The 15,001-nt window shown below is 40.4% G+C and overlaps 1 protein-coding gene across 2 annotated transcripts; it reads right to left on the bottom strand.

The window, feature by feature from the left end:
* Nucleotides 1-1,089: 1,089 nt before the first annotated feature.
* rereb (arginine-glutamic acid dipeptide (RE) repeats b) lies at nt 1,090-13,177 on the bottom strand. 2 transcript variants are annotated; one of them, XM_023262194.3, is made up of 17 exons: nt 12,944-13,177; nt 11,991-12,039; nt 10,400-10,524; nt 9,359-9,458; nt 9,154-9,252; nt 8,156-8,236; nt 7,889-8,042; nt 7,672-7,758; nt 7,372-7,565; nt 7,063-7,221; nt 6,647-6,757; nt 5,308-6,428; nt 4,176-4,380; nt 3,390-4,092; nt 3,155-3,295; nt 2,878-3,052; nt 1,090-2,108 (listed from the first exon to the last, which is right to left on the bottom strand). In XM_023262194.3, exons 1-17 carry the CDS (start codon nt 12,967-12,969, stop codon nt 2,075-2,077), a joined length of 3,564 nt encoding a protein of 1,187 aa, XP_023117962.2. In that variant the 5' UTR covers nt 12,970-13,177; the 3' UTR covers nt 1,090-2,074. The 2 variants fall into 2 exon arrangements, with proteins under 2 accessions (XP_023117962.2, XP_023117961.2); XM_023262193.3 differs by having other exon boundaries at nt 7,063-7,224; nt 12,944-13,175.
* Between the last annotated feature and the right edge of the window lie 1,824 nt (nt 13,178-15,001).

Below are 15,001 nucleotides of genomic sequence, written 5' to 3' on the forward strand. Positions count from 1 at the left end.
TACTAGTTAGCTCTCGTAGACTGGAAGCTCTCAACAAGATTTCATAATGAAAAAAGAGCCAAAAACTATTCTTACCTATGAAAAGTCATTCCAGGTTTCCTTGTCTCAATCGTACGACGTAGTGTGTAATTGTATGCAGCACAGTGAGCCGGCATACTTCTTGTTTCCGTTTTTACGCCGTCTACATCAACGGAATGCACTGAAACTTTTCCCCCACTAGCTTAGCCTCTCTGTAGCACGCAGCTCAAAGGGGCGTGTCCTATCTACTCATTCATATCTGTGAGAACAACAGTGGCTGCACATAAGGACGCCTGACGTAGATTAGCTGCGTAAATACAATTATATACAGTCTATGGTAAATTCGTATGTGAATCGCATCATTGGCTGCAGCAGCCAGTCACCGGTCACTCACTGACTCACACTGAAAAATAGCACGGAATGAATTGTTACGTGTTTATTTTATTTACAATTTAGGTTGGATTTTTGTTTTTGTGCAGCGCAGATTTTCTGTGCACGGAGACCGCGTCAGCAGTGCACAATTGCGCACGCGCGCATCTTAGAGGGAACAGTGCACGTGACTATATGACAGCTGTCGTGCTATAAGTAAATTAATGCAATAAAATCCATGAATGTGTGACTCGTGTCTGTCCAAGTTTATGAGTGCAGGAAAAACAGTTATTTTCCCACAATATATACACACACACACACTATCAATTGCCAGTTCGTACTTGCTTTCTTACTGCTAAAATAAACTCTAATAAAACCACAGTCTTCAATGAAGGTTATGATGTTCAGTTGTTTTAAAGAAGTGCTGATTTTACTGTATGACCTATTTGAATGGATTTAGGGCTTTTACAATGTCAGATTTTCACATTCATTGACACTCTTAGTTGGATTATATTTTCAGTACAACACAATTCAGTAGCAGTACAAGCCTCCAAAATGATGCTGGCAATTAAAATTGAACTTTATAAGCAGGATTTACTTCAGAATATGTTCCTATTAAACTGGCAACTCTGTGTTTATGCCACATGTTTCTGTTTTTCTCTATAGCAAGCTGGGGAACTGAAAAGTGCAAAAAGAATAAGGTATCATTGCAGAAATATTTATTGAAATAAATATGCCATGGATACACTTTCATATTATGTCACATAAATACTGAATTTAGGCAGTATTTTTTTGAATTCCATTAAAATGCTCAGGATGTAGGTTCTATCAAATCAGGTTACTTTCATCAAAATCATGTAAATACACTTTTCTGGATTTGCTTATAGACAAATCATGGTCCAATTAATAATTAGCACACCTTATAATACTATATACTGCTTTTAGCTTATGATTTACTGCTGTCGTGCTGAATCAAGGGTCAAGTGTTCACATCTACTGATATATCAATAGTACTCATTCATATAGAATATCGTGAACATGTAATATTTACAGTCTCAAAAATGAGTGAATAAAAGCTTCGGTTATACTGTGAAAAGATATCTTGATTTATAAAACTTTAGGATTTAAACAAATATTTAGCAGATTTAAGAGTAAATTCAACCTCTACTAAGCTTTCGAAGTCTAAACACCACAATGCAACTTGCTACTCTAGTTTGGTGAAAACTGAAGACTGAGTCATGCTAGGTCATTACAATCATCCACACACTGGTTTAAATGTCATTCTGTACAAGGAAATCTTTAAGAAATCATTATAGGGATATTTAAAGTCAACACCAAAGTCAGTCTGTTTTCATATCCTTTATAAGAGCTTAATTTTTGCAACTTTTTATGACTGCATATGAAACAGTTGGTTAGAGAAAACCTGTCACTGTAAATCTCACATCAACGAGTGAGATTAATTATTTTGACAATAAAACTAGTATAAATTCTTAAGTGATATGAAAATCTCAGACAGACTTTGACAGCCCTAATAAGTGCTGAACAAGGAATGCACATAAAAGATCCACAAATATTTTTCTAAAATATATTAAAACAAACAAAAAAGGACACAAAATATTCTCTTACAGTTTCAAAAGTACACAGTATTGAGTATAAGTAGGGTTTCAGGGCATGCACCACCTGCGACTCAAGATGGCTTGTCACCTTCTTTCTTCAGACGGCTTAAAAAACAAAACAAACAAAGATAATGAAAGACTTTGTGCATAAATTCTACATGTGTTTAACTGAGCAATGCTGACAGCATATCAGCCATTTTGGCATTCTGTCGTGCAAGAATATAATAATAACCAAAAACCACTGAGACAATACAAAGAGTGCTCCAGAAAGATTCAGTTACAAAAACTATCTCACAGTTCAATCACTGACATAGAAACTTTCTGTCTCCCACTTCAAGTTTCATTAAGTGTTTCCATTCACCTCTTTTTACCGGCATCTAAATAATAGGGCAGATGAAAGCGTCTGAAATTTATGAGAGCTCATAAATTTCAGGTCTGTCAGAGGTTAGCGCTACCAAGTATTCATGATTGCATTTTGTTTTGCTGATTTCCTGGAAGGTTGGTTAAAACTGGGAATCCATTTGGAAGGAAGCCTAAATAATGAGTGTATATATTTAGATTCAGAAAATTTTATTTGTCCCCAGGGACAATTAAAACAGCACGCAGATCAGGCAGTGCAACAATGACATAGGAAATTGAGTAGAAAAAAGAAATTAAAGATAAATATATAGGAGAAATTAGGTAGAACCAAGTCTTTGTAACATGATTATTTCTTTGAGTACATCATTTAATTTTTTGACTTTCATACTATCTTTTTCAACTTGTGATCTTGATACACAGCATCAACTCTTGGTGAAACAGTAATTACTGCTAACAGATTTATAAAAAAAATAATCAAATTCCTCAAGTGATCACGCACATTTAAAGGCCTCACCTGTAATAATCTTCTTGACTTGGTAGAGGGCCTCCATGTAGGTGATGCCCATGCAGCCACTGCTGCTCCATTGCCATCCTCTGCAGCTCTGCAGATTGAGCATGCATGGCCTGGAGCTGATGAGCAGCAGACATCTGAGGAATCGGGCCCTGCAGCTCTCGTGGATAAGCAGTTCCTATAGAAAGCACAAATGTACAACAGATCAAGTGGAAGCATCTCAACTCAAAAAGGATTGCAGCTGTGGTCAGTGAGCATGTTACAAGCTGGGACTACAAACCAAACAGTGGGTGGCGCAGCATTTCGTGATCATGAGGAAGTTCGCTGAGTAAAGGATTGGGAATTGGACCACCAGGGAAAGGGAATCGGGCCAAACGTGGTCCTGTTGCCAGGGGGTCAACTAAAGGATGAGGACTTGAACCTGTATGAAGAAGTAAAACACAGAGTGAATGGGTATATATAAATAGGTAGTGTTCAGACATCCATGTAGATTGCAGCTAGTGAATTAACTTCACCTTGACCGAGGGGGTCCTGTTGGTGCAGGTGGAGGTGGGAGTGAATGTGAGAGTGCTGATGATGATGCGGCGTCACATTGAGCATCTGCAGCCTGGCAGCAGGATCAGTTGAAACAGAGGCCATCCTCTCCGCATGAAGCCGCTCCGCAGTGAGTCGCTCAGCGTAACTCAGCTCTGGGCGCAGCTGAGGTCCTGCCAGCACCATCCTCTCCCGCTCCAGATGGTTCAGCCCTGGATGGAAGGGTGCGAAGGGGTGAGGAGGCCCAGGTATGTGTGGGAGACCCAGCGCTCCATGTCTGGCAAAGTGCTCAATGGGGTTGGCCGAGGGGTGTAAGGTTTCCAGGTCTGGAGGTTTGACCTCAAAGCCGGGCTTCATCCTCTCACGGAGTTCCCTCTCTCTGAGGTTTCTCAGCTCGCGCTCTCTGAGGCTCGGCTCGGCGCTGTACAGGCCTGGCATGTGGTAGGCCAACAAAGGCTCACCAGGGCTCAGGGACACATAGAAAGGATGGTGGCGGTTGGTGGGGGACATGACGTGGGGTCGTGCGTATTCACTCAGGGTGCGCAGGGCAGGTGTGTCAGGGCCGATGTAAGGGGGCACAGCTGCTACAGTGGTGGGCGGCTGCTCAAAGGAAGGACGCCCGTGGCCTTGAGCTGTCATTTGCGTCTCACTCATACGACTGTCATGGGAGGAGCTGGAGGCTCTCTGTAAGCAAAGAGAGTGTGTGAGATAGCTGATACATTTTGTGTGTGACACAAGATGCTTAATAAAAGACACATTGCACTCACAGCATTTCTGTCTGCCTCCCTTTCTCGCTCTCTCTCTCTGTCTTTCTCCCTTTCACGGTCTTGCCGAGCGCTGAGCTCTGCCTCTCTCCTGGACTTTTCCACAGCCTCCTCTCTTTTCTTGGCCAGTTTGGAGGATGACAGTGGAGTAAAGAAAAGGTCTGTTCTAGCACAGGAGTTGTAGCCACGATCCAAGTGCTTGATAAATCTGAAAGAAATAACAGATGCGCAATAATGAGCACGAGCCTTCAACTTAATTCACACAAAATCACATCATTATGTCTTTAAAGGTGGAAGAGCTCTTACATACTTTTACACAATACTGTTCAACCGGACTCTTATTTCTTGTAGTTTTAGTAAAATTATGTTCAGTTATAATGATATTTCTGCAGGAATCAACTTTACACCAAAGGTCACGCAACATCCACATTGGCAGTTATGCAGATTTGAAACAGTTTAACTGGATTTAAAAAAAACACTTTTTTGGAAATGAAAACAAAAGCAAACATTGAAATTATCTTTATGAAGAGCAATGAGAGCTTCAGTTCAACCAATGCTTAATACAAATACTATCTGCATTATACCAGAGCACATTTGGAAGTGAAGTGACACAGTGGCTCTCAACCATTTTCAATGTGTGAACTGACAAGCTGGCTTGCAAAGAAGGGTTTTGTTGGTGAATTTTGTGTCCAGTCTACCTAAAAAAAATCTGAAGAGATGCTATCCTGTCTGACATGGGTTTTCCAAATTTACACAAATGCATTTTTGACTAGAGATGGATTTCAGCACTTATATTCATTCCAAATAAGGTCTTAAAACAACTCTAATTCTTGTCACATAACATCTTTGTGGCTTAGTGGTCAAGACTGTGTAGACCGGTCAAAAAAACCCTCTTGCATAGATACCTTAGTTAAAACATCTACAGTGAATATTTTAAACAATGGTTCACATATCCAGTCGTATTTGAAAACTGTCACTTTTAGTGACACAAGGAATTGTCACCAGAATTATCCATTTCAGCTCAGAAAATTTACAGCAGCACATTAAGTGACATCAGCTCTATTCAGAACATTTTTCTTTTTACAGATGAGTAAGCCTTTGATTCTTGAAATGATTTTATATAATAATGACTTACCGTGCAGATTGGCTGGCATGACTTGCCACGTTGATGATGGTGGGTTCCGGTGAGGGGCTCCGAGGAGGAGACGGCGGACTCTCAGCCTCTTCTATCTCATCCAGTGGCTCTTCTTTAATCTGAACTTGTGATCCTCCTGCAGCGCCGCTAGACGATGGTCTCAGAGGAAGAGGAGGGAAGGAAGGTTGGAGACTCGGGACAGGGCCAATAGCAGAAGATGATGCTACGGAGGTGAGAGGGTGCGAGGCTGCAGCAGGCGGGTGAGAAGAAGTCGCACTCTTTCCAGGGGGGGTCTGGACCTGAGAGATCACTGGAAGTTGGGTTGGAAGTGACTGCACTGGCAAAGGATGCGGCATCAGCTGAAGAGGAGGAGGGGGGGCACCTGGAGGATGCTGGTTGGGCAGAGAATTGAGGGGCTTTAGAGCAGGAGGAGGGGGGAGATTAGAGGGCATCTGGGGGAAAGGTGTGGCAGACTGGTGTGGCAGCTGTTTGTGTGAAGGTGGAATAGGGGTGGTGGGAGGAGGCTTGATTTGGGAGCCAGAAAGAGGAGGCTGGGTGAGCTGTGCCTCCCTATAGAAGGGTGGAGGTCGCTGAGGGGGCTGAGATGGCTGCAGAGCCTGTGCAGAGTTGAGAGCAGGCGGGACCTGCAAAGCTGGAGAAAGAGGGCGGTCCTGACCCAGTGGTAGAGGAGATGGACCAGGAAGAAAGTGAGAGGCGGGCTGTGCTCGGTTGTTGGAGGCCACTGTGGCACCTGACTGCCCGGCGGCTGGCTGAGGGGGGTCTGGAGAAGGGGGAGGGGGGCTCTGAGCTGGATCAGCAGAGTTCATGCTCTGCGGTGGCTGAGGAGTGATGGTAGTGCCCTGAGAGGGGAGGGCCTGCGGGACTGGAGTATCAGCCAGCACGGCAGCAGGGACAACGGGTTCCGATGGGACGCCGTTTGGTTGGGCGGATGAGTCGGAGTCACTCTCGTTGCCCTGTTGAGGGCTGGGAATGCTGGGAGAGGAGCTGCGGTTGTCTTGATCAATGTCTTTGGTGTCACTGCTGCCATCATCCTGAGCACTCCGGCTTTCTGACGAACTTTCCTCCTCTACCTCTCCCTCTGACCGGCAGCCCTGTGGGTCCTGGAGGAACAAACAAGCCAGTGGACATTACATTTATTGAGCTCTGTAAACACTGTAGTGTTCCTCTGCTCTATAAAACTAACTGCAGCTTTTTCCTCAGACACTAAAATAATAACAGAGGCAATCAGAGATGTGCCAATTTCAACAAAACCAAATGTGTGCCTGTTTGTTTAAGCAGTATTTAGCATAAAAACAGAGTTGTGTTGCTGCCCTCTTACCTGTGTCTTTGGCCTTTTTGGTGTAACTTTGTCAGGCTCGTCAGGCTCCTGAGCAGGACTCTCTCGTACACGTTTTGTGGTCTTTGGTGACGTTACCTCCTCCTTTATCTTCTGCAGAAACAGCAGTGGTGTTAATAATTGACACCAAACAAAGATGATGACTGACACAGAAACCTCAGTTAATTATGACCTATTTAAAATGCATTCATGGCTGAAAATAACCCACACAACTGCATACACATCATAATATTTGACAGTTAAAGTATTTGTGAGATTGCCAAAGGTTTGTTTGGATCAGTTCAGAACTGCAAGCAACCTGACCCTCAATAATCTTCAAGCAACCCCCCTACTGAGACAACATAATGTGATACGATTTTCACATGTATATGAATATGAAATGTATACAAAATGTTTACCTTGTTTGTTTTCTTAGTGGAGTCATTCCTATTATCTGTGGAGGACGATCTCAAAGAATTAGAGATCCCCCCAGTCGGGGAGGGCTGGTTACTGGACTGCTGATCCTCACTGGTCGGGGAGCCTGTGAGCCTCCTGTGGCCACTTCTTAAAGATGACAACTGCTATATAAAAAAAAAAAGTTAACAGTTAATATTGTTAAAATCCAAAAAAGGAAAGACATGTTTCCCCTTCTAAAGTTGAAACAACATTATGACAGAAGCAGTAGTAATAAATTGATTATGTGACAGATCTGCCAGCCTCAGGCTTACAGGTGCTCTGCTGCGCCGCGTCCTCATGCCATGCTTGCTGTTCACCTCCTCTTCCGCTTTAACAGGTTTAAACATGAACGGAGCATTTCCAGACTTCTGAGCTGGCGGCAGACAGCCGTGTTTGTTTTCATATGTGCGACAAGTCGTGCACAACAAAGGGTTGTCTCTTCCACCCTGGTGCCAATCCTTAGAACCTGTTCAAACACAAAATGTCTGTTTAAAATTCTCACGTTCAAATTGGGTACCAATGCATGAAGTACTGGTAAATCTGCTAAAAAGCAAATTAAGCCAAAAACTTACTAGTTGTACCACAGTGGCTGCAGCTCTTGGTATCCTGTTCACTGTCTTCACTATCAAGATCATCCTCACTGGCAGAACTTGCATCCACTGCAAAAGAAAATAGCAGCTTACATCATGCCAAAGTCCAGATCACGTGATATCTGTTGATCACATAAGCTAACATGTCAATTCAACACGCAGGGCAAAACATTTCTGAGGGACATTAAGAGGTGCTGACCTGAATAGTTTCTGGATGGGGTGTTCACAGGGGCTGCCACAGATCGAGTTTTTGCTTTGCGAGAGGATGGCTGACGGCGTTGTTGTCGATAAGCTCTTGTCCCTGCAGCCTCTGGAGTTTTCTTCCAGTGGTAGTAGAAGGTGATCAGCTCTCCCTGGAGAGAAGAACACAGACTTCACTATGACTGAAAGTTGTCATCACGGCTATCACAACAATGAACGAGTGTATGCACTATAAATAATTTTGTATGCAAAAACATGTAATTACAGTCTTTTTGCTGGGCAGAAAGTCTTTGCGAATGCGAAAGAAATTCTTTCCATACTGTCTCAAGCCTTTGATGAAGCGTTTCTGTGGGGAAAAAACAAAGAGAGAGGAGAAATTAAATGATATTCAGTTGAAAAACAAAATCATCCAGATTTGGCAAATAAGTTATTGTACACAGTGCAATTTAATAAACACACAGCTGATGTTACTATTACAAATGGAAGCATAAAACTGATTTGCTGTTTAAAACTACTGTGGATGTTAGAAGATAGAGTACTACTGCAGGTTTGAATCATATTAAAGCTTCCTGAAGAGTAATTTAAAACAGCAGGTTAACGGATAACCTAAGAAAGAAATTAATCTATACTGCCTTCACTTTAAACAAGTTAAATATGTTTTAAATGCTTTAAAAACTTCAGATTACGGCTTTAATCTGATCCCATCCATTGGTTTGTAGACTACTGCTTCATAGCTTTAGGTTTGGAATTTGATTGTTGCCATTTTGTCAAGCAAGTTGTGGATCTGACTGAGAATTCCAGGACACTATACACACCCATACAGAAGAGGCATGTCAATCACAAGGTACCCACGCTCTGATTTATCATCTATTTTATCTAAATGAGACCATAATTTACAAAATGAACATCATGCTGCACTGAAGGAGTCTTGAAACTAATGACTGAGATCATAAACTCATTAGGAGAATGTTTACTGAAGTATCAAATCCAGCGAGAAGTTGGGTCACTTTCTCATAGACTTAGCTTATACTTATAATGTGCACTCTGTTTACAGACCACACAAATGCACTTCCTGCTGCTTTTAACAATGTTGAGCAAACAAAATAAACAATTTAAAGGATATTCCTTCTCAGAAATATGAAGTCAGTATAGCCAGTGCAGTAATCAGCAGTACTCAGAGTACAAGAAAGAGAACTGACTCTACAATACACTGTCAAAGACTAAATGAGCCATGGAGCTGTCTAACAACAAAAGATGTCTCACCACATCATCTTCTGACCAGCATTTTTCAATAAGTTTCGGAAGAGGCTTCTTAACCAGACGCTGGAGAGCTTTTGCGGCATCATAATGACTTGCATGGAGCTAAAATGGAGAAAAGAAACATACATTTTGGTACATTTGCAAAACAATATTGTTGTTCCTGGAAAATATTGGACAATGACGATATAATTCAAGTTGTGCTGCGCACCATATTAAGAGCGTTGAGTGTGGTGTCATCACGCGAGGCTGCTAAACATCCATCCTCTGTAGATCCACCATCACACATCCCTGCAAATGCTGCCATGCTCCTGGAAAAAAAAACATATTTATACTATTAGATGAAACTAATAATGAAGGCTGCATGTTAGACTTTTAATTTTTTTGTGTGTGCGATTCTGAATTGATTTGTAACACAAGTCCTGGCCTCTACATCAGAAAACTAATACTGCTAACCATGCCTCACTTAATCCCTTGCTCTCTTTAAAACATTTCCTGCTTGCACGACATTCAAGAAATGAGGTAAATATGGAAGACAGATAAAAAAAAAAAAAAAAACAGGCAGCTTAAGAGCAAACCAACGTGACACTTGTCTGACTGGAGCAACTTGCTCTGCATTTTTTAAACTGACACAAGTGCTGACTAATGAACATGTGTTTGAAATCCTAAATGAATACATCCAGCCCACACTCAGCCCTGAGAAAAAGCAAGATGCACTAAATCCACTGTGAATGCAAACTGCATTCAATCGCTTTGCTATTACGTCTTTACATAGTAGTCTGGTGCAGGAAATTCAAACAAAAATACATGAACTGAGACATTAAATATGTTTAAACTGAACTAAATGCAGTGTGACCAGCTAAAAAATTCCTTTAGCATGCAGGTATTAATATGGGAAGATCAGCCACTGATACTGGTTATCTGTGTGTCTTACTCTTGTTAATTATTTATAACAACAACTTATTTCTTTACAGTTACAGTACCACATTAAACAAAAACAATTAGGTCACATATTGAGAGCATGTATTCAGTTGCAATCACTAAATAGTATTTGCACTTTGTTGTAGTGTGAGGACATCTAAATTTTTATATTCAGAGTTCATTGCAGATGCTATTAAAATGACATTGTTTGAAAATATTTTATTAGGTTCTTTTGCAGATCTGCATTGTGCTGAGCTTTATAGACATTTACAGACTAACAAATTTCATCAAGGTACCGGGATCTTCAAGCTAATAAAGTTCAGACACTGACCTGGCAGCTCTGAGGTACATAAGAAGGTCGCAGTCATTGACCCCAGGCGTCCACATGAGCTCCTCGCTCTCCGTCTGAGTCTGTAAACCGGGTGCAGGCCGTGGCTGCAACTCCGGTAGCTTGGCCTGCAGTAAAAACAAGGACAGATGAAAAAAAACAGCAACTGTGTGGCCAGGGTTTACAGCATTGTCATAACTGAAATATTCATTACATTTTAAGAAAACACTGACAGCTAAGAAAACAAACACAACCAGAAAGAGTACTGAAGTAACTGATGGATGAAAGATTGCATTATGATCGAACAGACTGTGCAAGATGTCTCACAAAATAAGATGCTAAAGAAGATACTGTAATGTAATACATTTTTGCTGATGACATGAAAACACACACAGTCCACTGAAAATTATAGATGTTGGGCAAATTGTGAAGCTTCTTGAAGTCCTACAGTCATTGATTAAACACTTAAAACTATTGTCTATGTATTAATATGACATATTTAGTTTTTTCAAATGAAAATATTCCTTCTGTGCCTTAAAATGGTTTAGATATAACTTTATAACATTGATTCCTCCAGAATGTGCAGAGCAGTGAAGTTTCTGTTTCTAATTGCATTTCCTCTGCTTGCTGAAGCTCGAGCACACCAGCTTACCTATTACTCCAATGGCAATTTGTAGTATTTGAGTAATTTCAACATGTATGAACGGTAAACTGATGCTGGAGAAAAAGAATAATACACAGAGCCCCACTCTGCAAGTTAACAGGACTGGTTTTTAATTTTTGTATATATGACAAACCTAGAAGTGTAAATCTGTGTTTTTGAGATGGTTGCTGGTACACTGCAGCATGATATGTCTTCCATGCCTTCCAGCATGATGGACATGTTAACAAGATAAAAACATTGATTTTCACTATAAGGGGCCTGGTGAGGTCATTTTCTTGCAATATCTTTGTAATGAAAGATCATTATCATTTCATATTCCAGCTATTCCTCAAAAACATGTTTTTGATATCCTACCATTTAAATGTTTGTTACCTTTTATACTTTTAAAGAAACTGTAGTATTTGCATTACTACCCCAAGCTCTTTATCACTGATAATATCATACAGGAGGTGATGCACAAACTTGGAGGGACGGAGGGCAGCAACAGCTGGAGGAAAAGAGTGGAAAAACATCTACAAAATGGATTGCTGGCATTCTTCTATTGCTGTTCTGTGTAATATTCTTCTTTTTCAATTATCAAATGATAAAAATATGTCATAAAGTGAAAAATAAACATATTTCAAATATGAAATCATTCTTGTGTGGACAAAAATATAATACAAACAATAATACAAATTATTACTCTTAACTAAAACGACAAAAAATGGCATAAAAACACATTGATGCTTATTGGGGTCATTTTGACGCACTTATGGATAAGTGTAGGGTCCAATTACTCTGCATCTAAGGGTGTGTTCTGTTGCAGTCCTTTTGAAAAATACATTTTCATCTCAAGATTTGCTAGATGAGTGTACAATTGTAAAATTCATACAATGATTTTGGCATATAAATATATATAAAAACAGACACTTCAGTTACATCAAACTGTACCTGATGACTTGGTCCCACTCTTATCTCGCCCTGTGTGCTGTTCAGGCTCCTAAAAATTAAAAAGTGAAACGTGTTTATTAATATTGCATGACACTTCAGCAACTAAAATAAGTTGCTGAGTAAGCTCTGGTTCAAGCAAAGCAGATCCAGCTGTGCAGTTAAAGTCAGTCTGCATTAAGTGTTGTTAATTAACGCTGGACAGTGTGCAAACAGACATATGATCGATCTGTGTAGAAGCTGTCAGTGCAGCTTCCCTCCCACTGGCTGCACAGTGATTTCAGAATAACATCCCGCCCCTCACCTCTACGAGCCAATCTCAGCTGTGACCTGCGACGTTTCCTTTTATTACATGAATGAAATCCGACGCTCCGGCTACCGCAAAACACTGTCAATCAATCACACACGAGCTGCTAATTTTCACAGTCACCATTACGAGAACAGTGTGTGCTAAACCCGGAGATCCTAACAGGTTGACAGTAACATTAGCTGTTTGCCTGCTCCACGTAGTTGCCTCTGATATAGTATGCAATCAATAATAAATATCAACGTTAGCATGCGCTGCGTGTTGACACACATTAGCAACCGCCCGTGTGAAAACACGTCAAGCCCCACGGGAATTTAACAGCCGCTTCATTAAACACAGCGATGCATTTGGTTAATCGGATTCACTGACATTAGTCAAATAACAGCCGCACAAATAACTGATAACAACATTACAGCGACTAGAAAGGCATTTTGTGTGCAGGAGCCGCTAGCTGCTAACGAGACACTAACAACGTTAGGCTGTTATTTGGCTAGCTTGTTAGCCAGACACGAACTTCGTGACCACTGACACTCCGACTATTTCATACAAACGGCCCTCAAAGTAGCGCCACAAAACACCAAAAAGACACCTTTCAGACAACCAAACTGCAAGCGCAACACAAACGCACACGGTAAGTGAATTAAGTTACCTCCGCGGACTGAACAGGTCGTCCATGTCGAGGGTGTTTGGATGTGGCTTGTTGACACTACGCAGCGCAGTGGGCGATACACACGCAAACTATGCGAATCCCCTATTACATGGCTATTCAAAATGGAGGCGGTGTAGTGGAGGGACTCGCTCTGTTTTTTTTCCAGTGCAATGACCTCAGCAGCCACAGCTAAGCCTTCAAAGTTGTCTGGGTGTACATAACTGAGCATGTGCCGCGGATCAGCAGCAGCAGACACTGGGGCTTCATCAGCTGCTGCTGCTGCTGCACAGGCGGCCATGAATCAAACCACACATCACCGCTGCGGTTGTTAAACATTATTATATAATTATTATATAAGCACACTTAGCACCGCTGGACGCCACTCGTCACCAATTTAGCACCGTGATGCTGACAAAGCACTTGTTTTTGTCAGTTTTCTCGTATTTGGAGCCTGATTTGCCTTGGGTTAAGTTTTTAACGCACAAAGACAAACATCCAAATGTTTTAAAACAATAAAGCTGCTAATAAAATTCGTTAAGCACAATAGTAGATATACCACATCTCATCATATTAACCAATAATTTGCTGCTATCAATATTACTATTACTACTAATAAAAAACATACATACACTTAGAAACACTCTATAGATGTTATTTTGCATGTCTATACAGGTACATAGGTATATATATATATATATATATATATATATATATATATATATAAAAAGCTGTTATCAAATTAATAGTACATATTTGGCATCCCATCATTTTAACCAACAATATAATAGTAATTATAATAATGAACAGTACATGTAAAATATAGTTTAATACACACACACATATATGCATATACATATTAAATTTATTTAATATATACAGTATTAGTCAAAAGTTTGGACACACCTTCTCATTCAATGGTTATTTAATTATTTTATACATTGTAGATTAATACTAAAGACACAAAACTATAAAAGAATACATATGGACTTGTGTTGTAAAAAAAGTGTTCATACTCATTAATCTACAATGTAGAAAATGATACAAATAATTAAAAGCATTGAATGAGAAGGTGTGTCTAAATTTTTAACTGGTAGTGTGTATTACACATTTTGTAAAATGTATTCTGTATACACTACCAGTAAAAAGTTTGGACACACCTTCTCATTTAATGTTTTTTCTTTATTTTCATGACTATTTACATTGTAGATTCTTACACAAGGCATAAAAACTATGAATGAACACATATGGAACTATGTAGTAAACAAAAAAGTGTGAAATAAATCTAAAGATGTTTTATATTTTAGATTCTTCAAAATAACCACCCTTTGCTTTGATGACAGCTTAGCAAACCCTTGGAATTCTCTGGATGAGCTTCATGAGGAAGTCACCTGAAATGGTTTTTACTTCACAGGTGTACCTTGTCAAGGTTAATTTGTGGAATTTCTTGCCTTCTTAGTGGGGTTGGGACCATCAGTTGTGTTGTGCATCAGTCAGGTTGGTACACAGTTGACAGCCCTATTTTGAAACTGTTAGAATCCATATTATGGCAAGAACCAATCAGCTAAGTAAAGAGAAATGACAGTCCATCATTACTTTAAGAAATGAAGGTCAGTCAGTCCAAAAAATGCAAAAACTTTGAATGTATTCACAAGTGCAGTCGAAAAAAACATCAAGCACCTCAATGAAACTGGCTCACATGAGGACCACCTCAGGAAAGGAAGACCAAGGGTCACCTCTGCTGCTGAGAATAAGTTCATCTGAGTCTCCAGCCTCAGAAATGACAAGTTAACAGCAGCTCAGATTAGAGCCCAGATAAATGCCACACAGAGTTCTAGCAGTAGACACATCTCTACATCAACTGTTCAGAGGAGACTGAACCAATCAGGCCTTTATGGTCAAACAGCTGCTAAGAAACCACTACTAAGGAGAAAGCTGGCAGTCTACAAACCCACACATTACTTGTTGGTTGTTCCGTGTTTTCCATTAACAGGGATGGCATCTATTTCCATCAACCAGCAGAGAACATTGTGTGTTTATTCAAAGCACGTGTCCCAGGGT

The sequence above is a fragment of the Amphiprion ocellaris genome, chromosome 5 (assembly GCF_022539595.1).
Source record: "Amphiprion ocellaris isolate individual 3 ecotype Okinawa chromosome 5, ASM2253959v1, whole genome shotgun sequence".
Taxonomy (NCBI): domain Eukaryota; kingdom Metazoa; phylum Chordata; class Actinopteri; family Pomacentridae; genus Amphiprion; species Amphiprion ocellaris.